Source organism: Tupaia chinensis, unplaced genomic scaffold (assembly GCF_000334495.1).
Source record: "Tupaia chinensis unplaced genomic scaffold, TupChi_1.0 Scaffold000573_1, whole genome shotgun sequence".
Classification (NCBI taxonomy): Eukaryota; Metazoa; Chordata; class Mammalia; order Scandentia; family Tupaiidae; genus Tupaia; species Tupaia belangeri.
Genome location: NW_006160087.1, coordinates 1258884 through 1276871, shown reverse-complemented (window position 1 = coordinate 1276871; position 17988 = coordinate 1258884). Strand labels below are relative to the sequence as shown.

The window sequence follows — 17988 nt, the reverse complement described above, 5'->3', positions numbered from 1 at the left end:
CGAGGCCAAGCCAAGGACACGGGACACAGCAGGAGGGCGAGTGGCAGAGTGAAGGGGCACGAGCCTGAGCAGGAAGTGCGGAGTAGGGGGTCAGAGGCGCAAGACCACGAGTCCGGAGCAGCCAGGGCGGAGTGCTCTGAAAAGGGGAGAGTCAAGGCCTGCAGGGCCAGGGGATGGCAAGACTTGGGGCAGAGAGGGAGAGGGCAGTGACGGTGACAAGGGGGCAGACCGTGCAGAGCTGGAAACAGCATGAGGTGAAAGGAGGTCTTGCATGTAGCAGGGCAGTGCTGGAGAGTGAGCCCGTGAGCCCCCCTCTCAAAGACGGGGTTCCCCGGCCTGGACACGTGTGCTGCTGGCACTGAGAGCACCACTCACGGGAAAGGCAGGCTCGAGGGAGCACCTGACAGAGTGGCCCAAGGCATGGGCGTGCGCTGACCAGAGGCCGGTGCTAGGTGGAGGGGCGAGGAAGAGCAGTGTAGGCTGCCGGCTGGCTCTTGTCCCTCGACACCTGCCCCGGTCTGGGTCTTCCCTCTAACTCTGGCATCGCCCCTGCACACACAGGACCAAGGCCTCCCTGCAGCACACTCCCTGGGCCCCACTGCCCGCTCCTCTGACCGGGTCTGACCGAGTCTGATGCCAGGACCCAGAACCGCAAATTAGCAAATGGAATTTTGACTTGGAGAAAAATCATGCATGCAATTTGCGGTTATCTGGTTTAATAGAATTCTATTTATAAATGTTTGCTTTTCTCTCTCTCTGCCTTAGCGTACCAAAAGCAAGCTAGGGGATGAGCTGGCCCTCAGGGACCCTGGAACTCCGTCCCTTCTGCGGGCCGTCCTTTCTTGGCTGTCTCATCCCCGGTTTTATCCTGTGAGCAGCCTCACCTGCTGCTCCCCGGGGGTTTTGATCTCCAGTACCAAAGTGGGTCCTCTATCCCGACAATGTGCAGAAGGAACTACCTCCTGTCTAGGCACTCCCGATCCCCGATGTGCTCCGAGACAGGCACAGAGCTGGCAGGACGGACGTCAGGGAGCCAGGCCGGCTCCCCTGGCTGCCTCTCGGAGTGGGGGCGCTCCCCTGGCCTTCACTGAGAGCGAGCAGCTTCCTCTCCTCCCTTTCATGAGGCCGCCCCACCCCACGTGCACTAAGTCTCAGCATTCCCCCCCGCCACACATCTTACATATTCCCCCTCTCTCTCGGCACCCCATTCTTCTTCGGAGCACTGCTGGCCCTGGTAACTGTCCGTCTACTCGTCAGGCAGGTACGCGGCCTGTGGCACAGGGGGACGGGGTCCTGTTTGCTGTCTCCCCACGCCAGAATGCACGCCTTGACAGGGCTGCTTGGTGGCAATGGTGACGCGTCCCTGCCCACTGCGTGCTCAGCCCTGCGCACAGACCACCCTGTTCACCCTGAGGCTGGGCAGCGGCTGCTGCCTGTGGAGGAGGCGGCTTTGGCCTCTGGCTGGGAGCGCGGCCGGGAAGCCTGGCCGTCAGCCTGCACTCCGCCCCGCACCACCCTGCCCGCCGCAGCTCTTGCTGGTGCCCTCGCACCTTCTCTGCCGGAGCGCAGTCCCTCACAGTCTCACCTGGAAGGCCGCAGTGCCCGGGTGGTTCTCGGCCTCTGCTGATGCCCTGTGGAGACGCCACAGAGCAGTCGATTGCCCAGACGCACAAATCCGACCATCGCGGTGCCCTGCTCATTGATTCTTGCAGGCTTTGCCAAATCTACAGATTAAGACCCCAACTCCTTGGCGTGGCAGGACCCTAGCTGTTCCCTCCCAACCCAGGCTCGTCCTTGCCGACCCTGACCTCAAGGTTCACACACAAAACCGAGCGGGGCTGGCCAGAGTCCCGAACCCAAATCCCGGCCGACACTGGGCGTGTTGCTCTCCCTCTGAGCCTTGGTTCTGCCATCTGTGAAACAGCGATGGTAACAAGACCGCCACCTTCCCGGGCTGGGGCGAGGACTGAGTGAGCCTATGTATGGAAGACGGCTGTCGCGATGCCCAGCACTCAGTGTGTAGCGTGGCCCAGCCGGCGCCTCTGCCTGGCTGCTGCTGTTGGGAGAGCCCAGCCGGCCCCCACAGGCTCTTGCTCTGCACCTGCTGTCCTTGCCGGTCCTTCCTGAGCCAGACCCCGCTGGCTGGTGGGCCAGCCACGGCTCATCTCTCGGTGTCAGTGGACGCGCATCCCCGTCTGGGACGGTCCCTCCGATTGCCCAGCACACTTGGAAGCTCTTTCTCGCTGGTTCCCAGCCCCAGGAATCTCCACTGTAGCAGTGGTTCTGCGGCCTGTGTTTCCTTGTCACGCAGCACGTTCCGAGGCCTGAGACCGTGTTTTCGAATGTTTATATCCCAGCTTCTAGAAGAGTGTGAGGCACCGGGGAGGCATCCTGTAAATGAGGAACGACGGGGAGGACAGAGGAGTGCACACAGGGAGAGCAGCAGGGCTGGCCAGCCGGCAGCGGGAGGGCGGGTCTGCAGAAGTCCAGCTCAGTAGAGCAGGAAGTTCACGTGACGAAGAGGGAGATGAGGCCGGAGAGCTGGTCCAAGGGGCCACCATGGGCCTGGGTCAGTGAGGGGGACGCCGCTGCAGCTTACCGTGTAGCCTGCCAGGCCTTTGAGCCAGGGACCCCACTTTTTGCGTTGGGCATGCTGAGAGGCCAGGTTTCCTCCTCCAACCAGCACCGGCTTCTCGTGAGTGGCCAGGACACCTTGGCTGCACTGGAACTGCGCCCTGGGCGTGCCTGGATCTCTGGGATCTCGGTAGAAACACATCCCACTCTGCTTTTCAACTTCAGATCATGGAAGGGTACCGGGGGCAAGAGGCCTCGCCCCTGGTGTGAACCTCTGGGAATCTGTGTGTTTCTCAGCACGTGCCTTCCAGACTGGATGGAGGTGTGACCGCGTGGAGCGAGTTATATTTTCCCCTTTCCTCTGCAACACTGTCATGGGTCTGTGAGCGGCTGAAGGAGGCCGGGAAACAGCGGCGAGTATACACAGGATCGCTGAGGTTGCCTCTGAGCTGGTGCAAGCGTGTACCATTTGCAAGAGCCCACGTGTTCAGCGAGTGCATCTCACCGACAAATTACAGCCCGACAAACTGCAATGCTACAGTCCCCTCTGCTGCTGCCGGCCCGGCCCCCAGGGCCAGAGCACGCTGGTCACACTGGGTCTCAGGAGGCTGAGGCTGCTGTATCTAGCCTCATTTCGGCTCCCCGCACCGGGAAAACCCTGAAAGGCATCACGGAAACTCAAGCGTCTTAAGAACAAGCCTGATTTGTTTTTTCTGGCCGAAGTTAGAATGTTTAGACTCTCAGCTTATGGGACAAGACAGAGTGGAGAGGCGTCCTTGGGGTTAGATCGTGGTAATGCAGCACTTCGCAAGGGTGACCCACGTGGAAAGCTGGGTTCATTCTGGAGATTTCCCTGAACATTCTGGAAACACACATGCACTTGGCCCAGGCTGGCTGAGGCAGAGGTGGACTGCAGTGTGAGGACCCTGCTAGGGGTGCCTCGCTCTCTCATGGAAGAAACTTATAACACACACACACAGACAGACACACACACGTACAGACACACACACAGACACATACACACAGACACACACACACAGACACACACATACAGACAGACACACGCAGACACAGGCACAAACACACACACATGCAAACACACAGGCACGACACACACAGACATGCAGATACACACACAGAAACATGCACATGTACAAACACACACATGTAAACACAGGTACAACACACAGACATGCAGATACACACACAAACACACACACAGGCACACACACAGGCGTGCACACACGCAGACACGCAGATACACACAGACACACACACACAGGCACACACACAGGCATACACACACAGGTACACACACAGAGGCACACACACAGACACACACACAGGCTTGCACACACACAGGCGCACACACACACAGACACACAGGCACACACACAGACACACACAGGCACGCGCACGCACACACACAAGCACACACACACAGGCACGTGCACACGCACACACACAAGCACACACACACCCCAAGGCAGAGATGTCCTACAACTGGCCTGTGTTTGAATCTGACGAGAGGAAAGCGGCATCGGAAGGCATGACCGGAGGAGATGGCCCGCGGCCCCGGCCTCCTCGCCAGCCTGGTCCTCACCTCCTCGTGTGGGAGGCTCCCGTGCTCGGCACTAGAGTGGAGTTCTGGAGGGGCAGGGGCACTGTCTGCGAGGCTGACCTTGTCCCTCTTCTCACGTGCTGCCGTCCTCACACAGGCTTGGCCTGCAGCTTGTCCACGCGTCACCTCCCCGGGCCGACAGGCCTCGTCTGACAGACGCCTTTTCCTTCAGGCCAGTCTCAGCTGTGGACAGCAGCTCCTCCAGGGAGCCTTCCCTGGTGCCCTCCCTGAGGCCCTTGAGCAAGGAGGGCTTCCACTCCTGCCATTCTTTTCTATTTACTTACTTTTTCAAAAGTTTATTGTATTTTATTTCTTCCATGAGAGAGAAACAGAGAGAGAGAGGGAGAGAGAGGGAAACAGACCCACCCCATGCCAGCCAGCCTGGATCATGGGTGTGCACGCGCTCCCTCGGGGGCACAGGGACACCTCTGGACCGATCCTGGGACCTCCCCCACGGGGCAGCACCGCAGAATGTGGCGTGGCCACTGCGCCTTGCTCCCGCACTGTTTGCCTTCCCCAGGCGCTTTCTCCACGGTGGCGAGGCAGAGGGCGAGTCAGGAGGAGGCAGGGACCGTCCTTTCCCCGTCCCCGTCCCCGTAGCTGGGGGTCCTGAGCAGCGTCTGTGGTACATCACAGGGCCTTAGAAAATGGAGACTAGACAGGGGCCTGACTGCCTAGACATGAGTCCCCTGGACCACGGGCCCTCCTTTCTGCATAATCTAGCACCCTGCTCCTGCACGCCTCCAGGTTGGCTCCTGCACTCCCTCCCCCGGGCTGGCCGCCCAGATTTAGCATTAGACTGCCAGATTCCAGGCTCCAGTCAGAAGGCAAAGAGACTTCCAGATTGATGCTGAAACTTGTTAGCAAGTTGTGTGTAATTTTATAATGTTTCTGGTAAGTGCTAATTGCCTGTTCCTTAAATATTTCTTGTTCTACTGGGAAGCAAAGCAATTGCAACGATGAATGCGTTTCCTACAGCTGGCCGCCCCCACGGAGGGAGCCCAGTCTCCAGGCTCCAGTGCTTGGTTCTCCACAGCCAGAGCCCTGCCCCAACCCCAAGGTGCCAAGCAGAGGGGGAAGATTCCCAAGGGGCTAATCCCTTTAATGGGCAGGGAGGGGTGGGAGGGGTGATCTGATCGCCTGCTGTGGGGCAGAGGACCTTGATGACAAGGGGACTAGGTACGCCTGGGGGAGGGGAGCAGGTGATGGCCACAGAGGAAGCTGCCCTGACACCCACACTGAGCGTCTGCATCCTAGCTGGCTTCACACCCTGAGCACAGAATTCCCCGGGACCTGGGATGAAGGAGGGCTAGGACGGAGGTAGTGGCAGCTCTGAGGTTCAGGCCATGGTGCAGGTTGGGGAAGAGCCGCAGGCTTGGAGAGGCTGTGGACGGAGCAAGCGCTCGGCTGTGCTCCTCTGCTGGTGCTTCACTACCCCGAGTCCTCCTGAGCCTCCGGGCAGATGGCTGCGGTTGCCCTGTGTCACAGACGAGGAGACTGAGTTCCCAGGCTGGCCCACAGGGAGTCGATGCCACAGTCTGATTCAAAATCGGGCTGTCTAGCCTAGGAGCCGATGGGGAATGTGGAGTTTCAGCACCTGAGCACCGGGAAGTGGCAGATGGACCCAGAGAAGTGAGAGAAGTGAGCGGGTGCTGAGGCGGGTGCTGCATGCCTGTGTCACGGCTGTCCACCTCGGTCCTGCGGGCTCTCTGAGCAGGTGCTGTACCAGGCACTGGCTGGCCCTGCAGGGCTCAGGGCGTGCATGGCCTGGAACCTTTAATTGAATGGCCTCATAGGAGCTGGAGCTTGACTTGGGATCAGCCCACGGTCCCTCTTCTGAAAGCGCTGACGACTTGTCATTACTTTTTTACGCAGGAGAGAATAATGCCTGGCTTGGGTTCTGCAAAGATCATGGCGCTCCGCATGGCAGATGGGTGGGGATGGGAGAGGGACTGAAGTGGGGTGCCGGGCCGAGGAGGAGACCGGGGAAGACGCCACAGGAGAGCTGGTGGGATCTGGGAGCAGAGCCAGAGCTGGGAGGAGGGAGAGGTGTGGCCGAGTGACAGGGTGGGTGTGTGCTGCTTTCCGGGGACACAGGTGCAGGAGCCGTGGGTGTGGGGGTGTGGGTGCAGCTGGGGAGCCTGGTTCTGGCGTTCCAGGCTCAGGAGTCGTGTGCTGAGACCCTTAATCCGCAGCATGACTGTGTTCGGAGACAGGGCCTCTAGGGAAGTAATGAGGTTAGATGAGACCGTGTGGGTGGCCTGACCCGGCGGGATCGAGTGTGTCCCCACCACTCCGCGCACGAGTGCCAAGGGAAGGCCATGTGATGGCGTGGTGACAAGGTGACCAGGCAGAGAGCTCTCGCCAGAAACCAAACTGACCAAAACCTTGACGTTGGACTTCCAGCCTCCAGCGCCGTGAGACAGGAAATGCCTGCTGTGTGAACCGCCCGGTCTATGGCGTTCTGTCGCGGCAGCCCAGTGGACGGAGACAGCAGGCTACAGCCAGAGTCTGAGGGAAGCCGCAGGCCAACTGCAACGAGTGGCCTGGGTGCAAGGGGGACAGGTGTGGACATCACCAGGGTTCAGGTTGAAGCTGAAGCTGTGGGAGTGGTAATAATCAACAGCGGAAGGTTCTAGAATAAGAGTACGAAGGCTGAAGACGACCCCGAGAAGGGGCAGCAGGACACATGGAGCAGCCAGACAGGTGGAGGAGAGCAGAGGCGGGGTGAGGGGCAGACAGGCGGCGGGGCTGGCAGGGCCACAGCCTCACACCGCGGCCGCAGGGACTCACCATCTGCCTTTTTACAGCAGTAGGGGTCCTTGCCATGAAGGCGCGAGGCTGATGGGCTCTGCCCCGAAACTCCCTGCTGGAAGGACTCGAAGGCCGGCCCTCCCAGGTGGCACTTCCCACGTTCTTGCCGCTGGACGGGGTTAAACGCTTCATGAGCCCTGGAGTGGCTCTGAGCGGGGTCTGCCTCCTGCCATGTCTGTCCCCACGCCCCACCCTGTGAACACAGCAATGATCTCTCTTCTCAGCCAGGTCGTGGGGGGGCCAGTGCGCAGCTGGGGTGTAAACCCGGGCCTGTCGGGCGGCCTGCAAGGTTTGGGTGCAGAGGAAGCTGGGTGGCCCCAGGGGAAGGTGCTGTTTCGGTCCCAGGTGCCACGCAGGGAGCGTCCGTGATCACTCCTCCCGGTCACGCCAGTGCGATGAGGTCAGTATTATTTTCTCCATTTACAACTGGGAAACCAAGGCTCAGAGAGACACGAGACCCCCAAGTCCACGCAGCGGGACGTGCTGGGATTCACCAGGCCTGGTCCCGTTCCAGAGTCTGCTCTGTTTTCACGGGATCTGCGGCCGCTGGGTGCAGAACCTGACACGGACCCTGGGGCAGCAATGCCTCAGAACACCCAGCTCCTTCCTAACCTGTTGCAGGCCCAGGCAAAAGTCCCGCTGACACCTAGCCATGGCTGGCATCCTCACAGCTGTCCCCAGAGCACGTCCGGGTGTCTGGCTGTTAGCATGTCAGCACCGGGCACAGTGCTGTCATGTCACGGGTGCTTCAGCGAGGCCAGCTGAGTGGTCTGGACAGATGAACTAATGAGCAGAGCCCCCACCCCACCCCCAGCTCACACTGTGTGCCCCACGTGGCTGGGCAAAGCTTTGCCTTCACAGAGATCTTACAGGGAACTGAAATTCTATAACCTGGGGAGGCTCCGAAACGGGGAACATCATGAACTTTGAAGTCAGACACGTACGGACCGGAATCCTAGTTCTCCACGTCCCACACTGCTGTGTGACCTTGGGCAAGTTGCTTTGCCCCTCTGAGTATCAGGTTCCTCATCTATGAAACAGCAGCCCTTGAACAGTTGGGGCATTGAATAATTGAAGCCATATTTTTCAAGCCAGTGTTTAGCTATGGAGACACTCTTAAAAGAAGGCTTATAAGGAGTAGAAGGGAGAGAGTGGAGGCGGGGTGAGAGCCCTCCCTGCTAGACATCCCCGCCCTCCTCTGTGGTCCTGGGGTACCTGCGTCTTTGAATGACACTGCTAGGAAACCCTGAGATGACGCACATAAAGCTTCTGGCACCCAGTAGACGCTCAGAGAATGTTAAACACATTTCTTCCCCAGTGAACTCCACCACACAGATCTGTCTTCTCTTTCACACTTAGAGACAACCCCTCAAATATCTGAGCGCAGTTCTCGAGTCTCCGGAGGCCACCCCCAGCCCTGAGTAAGCATCCAGAGTCCTCAGCGCTTCTCAGAGGGACCGGCTTAAACCCTCCGAGGTCCCAGAGCTAAGCTCCCCTCCGATGCCTGATCGGAGCAGAATGAAACACGACTGGCTCCCTGGGATAAAGCCCAGTCGCGAATTTTCAAACCTGAAAGCAGGACTCGATGTTAATGCCCCCTCGACCACCTGCTATGACTGCAGCCACAGCTCTGCCCGCGAAGGCCCTTCCCACTCTGCCCCAGCACCGTCCTCCCCTTCACGCTCGCACAGCCAGGGGCAAACACGGACGGGTGACGTGGGGTCGCTCCTCCCACTTCTCGGACAGCCATAGCGTTTCGGAAACCCCGAGGCACTTTGCATCCAGACAGCTCCCATTTTCAAAGTGGTGAGTGACAGACTGGGACCCGACTTGAGGTCTCCTCTTCCCGTGGTACTCTGCCCCGCCCACGGCTGCTCAGGTCGACTCACGCGCCAGGACGGCCCGTACGTGCCACCGCCCGAGAGCTGGCTCACCAGCTCCCCACTGGTTGCTTTGCAATCCCCAGCCTTCCTTTTCACATTTTTTAAACCTAACCATCTTTGCAGGACCCTGTGATCTAGGTTTTGTTATTATCTCCACTCACAGATGAGAAAGCAGAGACCAAGAAGGAAGGACGACCAGGATCTGCACTCTGCCTCGTTTACCGGTGTCTCTGCCTGCTGTTCCGCCTCACCTGCATGGGCTCCCTGTCCTGAGAACAGGACAGCTGTCCTCTCTACCCTAGACGACATGGTGGGGTGACAGCGTCAGCGTCAGAAATGTGTGCGATCCCCGTTAGGCGTTGAGTCGTGTCCTTCTGAAAGACACGCTGAAGTTCTAAGTCCCGGGACTTGGAGGTAAATTAAACCCTGGCCGAACAGGAGGAGGTTGGAGCCCCAGTCCAATATGGTGCCGTCCTTACGGGACAAGCAGACACACAGGAATGAGACCCACGACAGAGGCAGAGGCTGGAGTGACGCAGCTCTAAGCCAAGGAGAGCCAAGGACTGACAGCCACACCGGAAGCTAGGACGAGGCCCAGAGTCTTAGAAGGAGCGTGGCTCTGCTGACAACTTAATTCCAGGCTTCCGGCCTCTAGACAGAGAGCATCCACTTCCCGTGCTTGAAGCTGGCACTTTAAGGCAGCCCTGGGCAAACAGCACACTTCCTGTGCCCCCAGCGTGGAAGCAGAGTACCTGTCTTAGAATAGGAAGACCCTCTGGGACACGGGGTGCTGGGAGCTGGGCTGAGCCATGCTGAAGGCCTTTCCCCTCGCTCCCGCCTCTGGTCTCTGGGAAGCAGCCAGCCCTTCTGAGGGCTTAAGGCTCACCCCCACCTCGGCCCCCCAGAAAGGAAGGCGGCTGCCCTCTGTTCTCGCTGGCTGTTTCAGGCAACGGTCCTTCAACCCCTGCTAGTTCCCTCCCCTCTCACCACTAGGGTGCAAGTCCCCTGAAGCCCAGACCAGATGCGTCTGCCCCCCTCCCCCTCCGTGGCCGCCGTGTCTGTCACCTAACAGGAGCTTAATTGCTTGTGCGAGGCTTCTGCTTCCCTTTCCATGGGGATCGGCATAGCGGTCACTGGCCAACAGGAGGCCTACTCCTTCAACCCCTGCTAGTTCCCTCCCCTCTCACCACTAGGGTGCAAGTCCCCTGAAGCCCAGACCAGATGCGTCTGCCCCCCTCCCCCTCCGTGGCCGCCGTGTCTGTCACCTAACAGGAGCTTAATTGCTTGTGCGAGGCTTCTGCTTCCCTTTCCATGGGGATCGGCATAGCGGTCACTGGCCAACAGGAGGCCTACAGGATGTGGAGGGGACAGTGCTGCTATCTCTGGGCCCCAGTTCGTGGTTCCTTTAACACCTGTTCCCACCAATGGACAGGGTCCTTCCCTGTGTCCTCGATAGGCACCAACAATGGAGTGTGTCTTTCCTAGCCATAGGCAGAGTTATTCGTTCATCACCAAGATACCCAAATAGTCACTTGCAAAACTACTATCTCCAGTCTAAATATTTCACAGCAAGGCTCAGAAAATATGGGGGACCTCCTGAAACGGGGCGGGTCTGAACTGAGGACAGAGCTGATGTCTGTCCTGCAGCTGAGTACACAGCATTGACAAAGGTCCACCTCGGAGAACCCTAACCAACCTGGAAGGCCACGTGAGCGGAGAAAGAGGCCGGGGCGTGGGCGGCCCAGTGTCATGCCCGAGGAAGGAAAGACAGCGCAGGGCAGACCAGGGTTTGAACCCAGGGCTTTCTGACCCCAAATCCAGGCCTCAAGTCTCTGACTCAGGCTCCCAAGGTGAAGTTCACCTGGCTCCCCAAGGGCAGTTACCTTCATAGGAAGCCTTAAATCCCAGGGAGCTGCCACTGCCATCGGTCTGGAAGAGGAGCCACATCTGATGGTTGGTGCTGACGATGAGGTCTGGGACCGATGTACCCGTCAGGCTGTGGGGAGAGAGGCAGTGAGAGGTGTCAGCCGCCATGGCACCCGGATGGAAAGGCCGCTCGACCGAGGACATCCAAGGCTCCCTCAGAGGAGCCAGTGCCGGGCCCCACAGTTTCTGAGCTTAGAACCCAGAGCAGGAGCCCCACGGCCTGGGCAAATACAGCCCCTCTGCCCTGGCCACGGGCAGCATGAATCTCAGCTCTGACTCCCCTAGTCCTGCCAGATCCCGAGCTCAGGAGGAAGAGCTGTGTCCTCACTGCCCTGGGACATGGAGAGCTGGAGCCGAATGCAATCACGGGGATGTCTACACTCACAACCTTTGCCCTCTTGCGTGAACTGCACCATGGAGAGACATGCGCTGGAGTCCATTTCTGCTGCAGTCAGAACCCAGAACATCCTTTTTATTGAGACACATCCTTCCATTCCAGTAAGAGAAGCCCGGCTTTCCGACTCACCCCCTCTGACTCCACACCTGTCCAGCTCAGACACTGTGCTGGCCAACTTCCCATCCACTGCCTCACTAAATTCCTCTACAGCCAGGGAGGCGGGCGCCAACGGGGAGTCGGTGGTGCAGAACGGGCAGTGGCTTTCCCAAGGTCAGCTTGACACAGAGCAGCAGGTCCAGGCTGGGGTTTCTAGAAGGGCCCTGCCTCTGTCCTTCTCTCTCCTTTTTTTTTGGAGAGGTTTTTGCCTTAGAAGGGCCCTGGCTCTGTCCTTCTCTCTCCTTTTTTTTTTGGAGAGATTTTCGCTATAGGGCACGTGCACTCGCCAGACAGACAGAGACATAGAGACAGAAAGCGAGAAATCACCCCCCAGGGGGGATGGTCATGCCTCAATCCCTTCTCCTCCACTCTCCTCTTGGGATCTTGGGCACGCACGCACACGCGCCGGGCGTGAGTTTTAAGCCACTGGGTCTGGGACGCAAACCGCGGTCGACTACGTGGGAGTCCAGCGACATAGCCATTACGCTAACTGCTGGTTCCCTGTCCTTCTCTTGAAAGTAGAAGAATCTCAAGCGTAGATGGGGCAGTGGGTCCTAGAGGGGGTGACTGAATGAATGGACCTTAATCTCTGCCCCACCCCTGAGCCTCTGAGTCTCAAAGCATGGCGGGTACTGAGTTGGCTGCAGCGATGATCATGACCTGCAGCCCCTTGGAGGTGGAGCTGGATACACCCGACCAGCCCGTGTGGCATCTCTGTGTTTGGGGAACTGACTGCGTGATGAGTAAGGACTGGCCCCTGGCCAGTGCTGGCTCCCAACTAAGTGAGACAGAAAACCGAGGCCTCTGCTCTCCCTGTTTGACCTAATTACGACAATGAAGGAATCCAACCGCTTTGCATGTGTTTCCCTGAAGGTTGGAGATCAAGATGAACCTAGTGATCTGTGTGGTGGAGAAGCCCTGGGCTGCTGGAGGACTTTCTGGGAGCCCCCTCTACACCTACTCGGAGATCTGGGTCGAAGCCCGGCTCTGCTTCGGGACCTTGGTGAAGTAGTTGAGCCTCTCTGGGTTTTTTTATTCCAGTTTAAATTTGAGGATTGTGTTATATGACACCCACGAATCCTTTTTGCTTTGGTGCTCTAAGGTGTTCTTTATGACAACGATGGGGTCATGGGAGGCGAGGAGGCTGGGACTGTGGCATCTTGAGCCCACCAGGCTGGGGTGCAAACTGGCCAGCAAACCAGGACTGAAGGTGGGGAGGGGTGCGCTGGGACAAGGGCAGGTGGATGCGAGAGGTAGTTTATCTGTCAACTTGACTGGACCACAGGTTGCCCAGATATTTGGTCAAACATTACCCTGGGCATTTCTCTGATGGTATATTTGGATGAGATTAACCTTAAACCAATAGACTGAGAAAGCAGCTTGGCCTCCCTTAAAGTGACACACCTCGTCCAATCAGTTAAGAGACCAAGTGAACGAAAAGAACCAACAGAACAGAAGGCAGACGTTCTTCTGAGTGAGAAAGAGCCCTTCCTGTCCAGTTGCCTTTAAACTGGGACAGCAGCTTCTTTTCGGCTTTCAGACTGGAACGGAAATATCGGCTCTCCCTAGGTCTCAGGCCTACCAGCCTCTGGACTGAGCTACAACAGACTCCTGGTCTCTAGCTTGCCAGCTCAGATCTGGGACCTGTCAGCCTCCAAAATCACAGGAGGCAGCTGTGAGTCCTCCCAGCACGGCTCACGTGAGACAGCCAGTCGAGCCACTCCTTGTAACAGATCTTTTTACCTGTCTGTATCCGTCCCTAGCTATCTACCTATCTAGCATCTAACTCTTTCTCTCTGTCATCTATCTGTCTGTCTGTCTATCTATCATCTATCTATCTATCTATCTATCTATCTATCTATCTATCTATCTATCTATCTATCTATCTACCTATCTATCTATCTATTTAATCACCTATCTATCTATCTAATCATCTATCAATCTATATCTATCATTTATCTATCATCTATCTATCTATCTATCTATCTATCTATCTATCTATCTATCTATCTATTTACCTATCTGTCTATCTATCTAATCATCTATCAATCTATATCTATCATTTATCTATCATCTATCTATCTATCTATCTATCTATCTATCTATCAATCATCTATCTATCTACCACCTACCTATCTCCTATTGGCTGTTTCTCTGAAGAACTCTAATATAGTGAAGTAGACTTGGGAGGGGTTGGGGGAGGGTGGCCTTTGGGCTCACACTCCGTTCCTTTGCCTGGAGAGACCCCCAATCCTAACCATGTCACCTGACTCAGGGGTACCAGGTGAGTTGGGTCATTCAACTGCTCAGATAGCAGCATCTGCAGGTAGATGTGGGAAGGAAGAGAAGCCCTCAGAATAGAACAGCCCCTGGACAAGCCATTGTCCAGAATGACCATTTCTCACTAGGACTGAAACCACAGGGTGAAAGCCTCCAGCTGGCCTGGTTAGGAACAGTTGTGGCCTGGGACACGACCCTTGACTGAAACCAAAAGATATGAACTTGGATGCTGGTTCTGCTACCAACTACCTCTGGGCTCAGTCTCCCTCCTCCCAGGGCCATTACGAGATTAAGAGGGAACTGATGCAAAGTTCCTGTCCCAGGGATGGGTTGCGTGGTAGGTGCCCTAAGTACTGACTTTGCCTCTCCCTGGAGGGTAGACGGTGCGGTCAGGCCTGTCTGTCTGTGAAGCAGGCCACGTGACTGATCAGGGGCAGTTCCCGGCTTTTACACCAGGATAACGGTTGTAGGCAAAGGTGGAGTTAAAAGGTCCCCAAGACCAAAGCTTCGCCCTAGTGGAATCCCAGCACGGCCTACACCACGTCGCGCTGGTCTTTGTCGGCTCGGGAACTGTGGTCACCATGTCTATATGGCTCCAGTTCTCTGAGACCATCCATTGCCCAGATAGCTCTGAGCGTGCGGGAAAGGTGACGAGACATTTCCATAGTGTGCGTGAAGTCCAGAGTAAAACCTACTGGTTGGCTCCGAGGCCCGCCCAGTGGAAGGCTCTAGTCTTACACACAAACCGCACTTCCCCGCCCATTCTCTATTTTCCTTGTGAATCCCCAGTGCAAACGTGGCCCACTTTTTGCCTTGGCTGGAGTCGAGGGGCAGGGCTGCTGCTGAGACCAGGAACGCTACAGGACACTGCCCTTGATGAAGCATGATCTGGGCCCAGGCAGGTGAGCCCCTCCTGACACCCATGCTGAAGGCCACATGCCACCCTGCCCTCCGGACCACACCAACACTTCACTTACACGTAGAGAACCGTCTTCTGGTCTCCATCCTGCCCACCGTCGCCCACTGTCAGGGTGTCGTAGCCCCTCTCCAAATCAAACTCCTCAAAGGCGAGCTTGATCACCTGGGGAGGGAGCACAGGGTGAGGGGCGGGCAGGGGCTGCGGGAGGGCTTCCAAAGCCCAGAGTCACTGGTGACACTGCCCTCCACAGACGGATCTTTTCTGAGCCACTTTTCTCAGCACATGCCATTTCTCATTTCTCTCAGGCCACAGAGTCTCCGGGGCCCCCTGGTGTTTCTGAAGATGGTCACGGCACGTCTGGCCAGCCCAGGGACTTTACAGCAACCCCGGGCCCATCTGGCTGCTACGAGCTGATAGGATTCTTTCTTCATGGTTTAATGCACAGAAGTCCCTGTGTGCTTGGTGGCAATTTTTCAGGCCACATGTGGAATCTCATCTCTCTTGCCCCCAGGGACTTATGGAGGTTTCGCTCAGCTTTTCCTCTGCCTGCCTTTTCCATCCTTTTTGCTTGTTTGTTGACTAAATGAATGTTTTCAGAAGGAGATTGTGACAGGGTCCCTCCCTTTTAACTTGTTTCGGCCCTGCCTTCCACACATATTTGCTAACCCTTCCTGGTACGCCTGGCTGGGAGGTGGGGCTCGGCAGTGAGCAAAGAGCAGAGAGGAGCCCGCAGCGCACCCCGACAGCCGTGGGGGAGGAGGGAGGCTGCACATGATGGTGGAGCCTGAGTGAATCCCAGACGGTATGGAAGACTCCATCAGGGAGCAGAGAGGAGCCCGCAGCGCACCCCGTCAGCCGTGGGGGAGGAGGGAGGCTGCATATGATGGTGGAGCCTGAATGAATCCCAGACGGTATGGAAGACTCCATCAGGCCCAAGGGGTATGCTGGGTGAGGGAGGGGCACGCTCTGACAGGGAGCCAGGTGCACAGGGGCACAGGGGCTGATCTGCAGCAGAGATGGAACGTTCCAGAATAAGTGTTTATGGACAGTCTACAGACTGCGAGTACCTGCTAGCTGCCTCACTCTGGAGGAAATGCGGGGTGGGGGGTCTTCAGTGCAAGGAGGTAAACTAGGACGGTCCAGACTTGAGAAGGTTGCCTGGAGCGTGGCCCAAAAGGTCTCATGTCCCTCTCCCCAGAAGAATAAAGGTTCACCCCTGGAGGCGTGGCAGAGGAGTTCTGAGTAGCAGGTGTCAGGGTGGCGGGGACACACAGACGTTTGAGCAAGCATCACCCTGGCTGGTCGTGTGGGCCCGATCGGCGGAAATGAGGTCAGAAGTGAGGGCCGCTCCAGGCTCCGGTGGCAGGAGCAGGTGAGCGACGAGCGTGCAGGGGAGGCCAGGTCCTAGCAGTCTGAGGGCTGTGACTGGGTGGATGTGGGGCTGTGAGCCATACGACAACTTGCCAGGTCCTGGCGTAGGCAGTGCGGTGTGTGTGGGGTGCCACTAGTGAAGGCAGGACACGCAGAGCACCCACTTGGAATTGCTAATCTGGGTCTCCGATTTCCGTGTGAATCTGGTTGCAAGCCCACGATGACCTGCCCTCCTCTCTATGCTACGACTCCAGGAGTACGGGTTCCCGCGGGCGTTTTCTCCTTTTCCTAGTTGCAACTGATGCTCTCTGCAGATGTCCTCCAGCCGAACCCAAGGGCCTGGCCCCCACCTGCTGCCAGGACCCTGCAGAGCCTCACCCCAAGGTTCTTTCAGGTATCTCAGAGGCAAACAGCTGCTCCCTCAGTCAGGACCTGGGTACCTATGCAGGGGCCGAGTACAGGCACACGGTTCACAGGGAGGAACGTCTCTGAATAAGCACTTTGGTGGCTCAGTCTGCAGACAGACATGCAGAATGACTGTCATTGGCTAGGGGACAGGTTAAAGGTAGCCTCTTGGAGGAAATGAAGCCCTGAGTTTGGAGGAAGAACTGGAATTCAGTGGGTAGGGAAGGGAGGGCAGTCAGGCAGAGGGAAGATCAGAGGCCTAGGAAGGTACGGTTATCCAGAGACTTCTTCTGGAGTTCTTCACGTGGGGGTGGTGGGGGTGGTGGCAACATTAGAGAAACAGGAGGAGCCGGATTATAAAGGCTGCCCACCACGCTGAGGGTTTGCCAGAAAGGTAGTGGGGATTAGAGAGCCGTGAGTGAAGGCCTGGCACGGGACCTCTGCGTAGAGGTGGGGCAGACGGAGGCCGGACCACAGCATCATCCAAGCAGGACATGGGCCTGGGGCAGCCAGAGGGCATGTGGGTCTGTGAAAGGGGGTGCGACTCACTGTCGATAGTGAGGGGGGTTCTTGGCCCTTCCTCCCATCTAGAACGTTCCTCATTGGCTAATGACATCATCGCAGAGTCACTTCTCAGGCCAGACTTGCGTCCCCACCCTGGCCCTCCACTGTCCCTCCACACAGGGAGGGCCCCGTGCACCACTCACTGAGCACCTGCACGTGCTCGCCGGCACGAGGAAGGGCCCCGTACCTGCTTTCTGCTGACCTCCCCCTCCACTGCGCACACCTGTGTGGCCACCTGGCTCCTGGCGTCCCCAGCACGTGAGCCTACGCTCTCCCTCCCCGTCACTCTGCTGGCAGACCTCTCCTCACCCTTGAGCTCCCTCTCTGCCGGCCTGGACCGGGGGTGCTCCCTGCCCAGCCGCCCTCTCACCTACGTGTGGGTGCCTGCCTGCTGGGCGGGGGCTGGGGCTGATCTGCCTATTGTTCCTCGATGACTCCATGAGCTCCTGGAGGCCAGGGGTCAGGCCTCACTGCCTCTGGACCACCAGTGCTCGGTGCCAGCCCGGCACGGGGCAGGGCTCAGCACATGTCGAGTGGGAGGACATCTTCCCTCCGGCATGGAGGGGTTGCTAGCTCTCGGACACCTCATGGCAGTTACCATCTAGAACCAAGGGTGGCAGACTGTTTCCGCAAAGGGCCAGTAGTAAATCCGTAGATTGAATGCTCTCTGCTGGTGTGGCGTGAACTCCGCTGCACACTGCAGGGCGTGGCTTGTTCCAGCACAGTGTCACCTGCAAAGCCAGCAACAGCTGGGTTGGACCACAGACCCCAGCTTGCTGATCCTGGGTGTAGGAGATCGTTCGGGACACTTAACCACTCAGCCTGTGCTCATCCACTCTTACGGGACTTCTTCACCGCAAGACCCGACACCCACGCTGTGCTCGGCTCTGCTCTGAACACTCACACCTATGGGCTCATGGGAGACCCAAACGTAACCTCTTTGATTACTTTCATTTTGCAAACGAAAAAGCCCAGGCACAGAGATCCTAGGCAGCTTGCCTAGGGCCATGCAGCTAAGGGGTGGGGCTGCGAGTCGCAGCAGGGAGGCCGAGGCTGGGGCCTCCCCCGACCGCCCCCA

At 57.7% G+C, this 17988-nt stretch overlaps 1 protein-coding gene across 1 annotated transcript in view; it reads right to left on the bottom strand.

Moving 5' to 3' along the window:
• The window catches only part of CSMD2 (CUB and Sushi multiple domains 2), a 565338-nt gene that overhangs the window by 256366 nt on the left and 290984 nt on the right, over nucleotides 1–17988 (bottom strand). Inside the window, 2 exon segments of the mRNA XM_027775561.1 lie at nucleotides 10776–10888; nucleotides 14629–14732. Of these exon segments, the coding sequence (XP_027631362.1) occupies nucleotides 10776–10888; nucleotides 14629–14732 (217 nt within the window).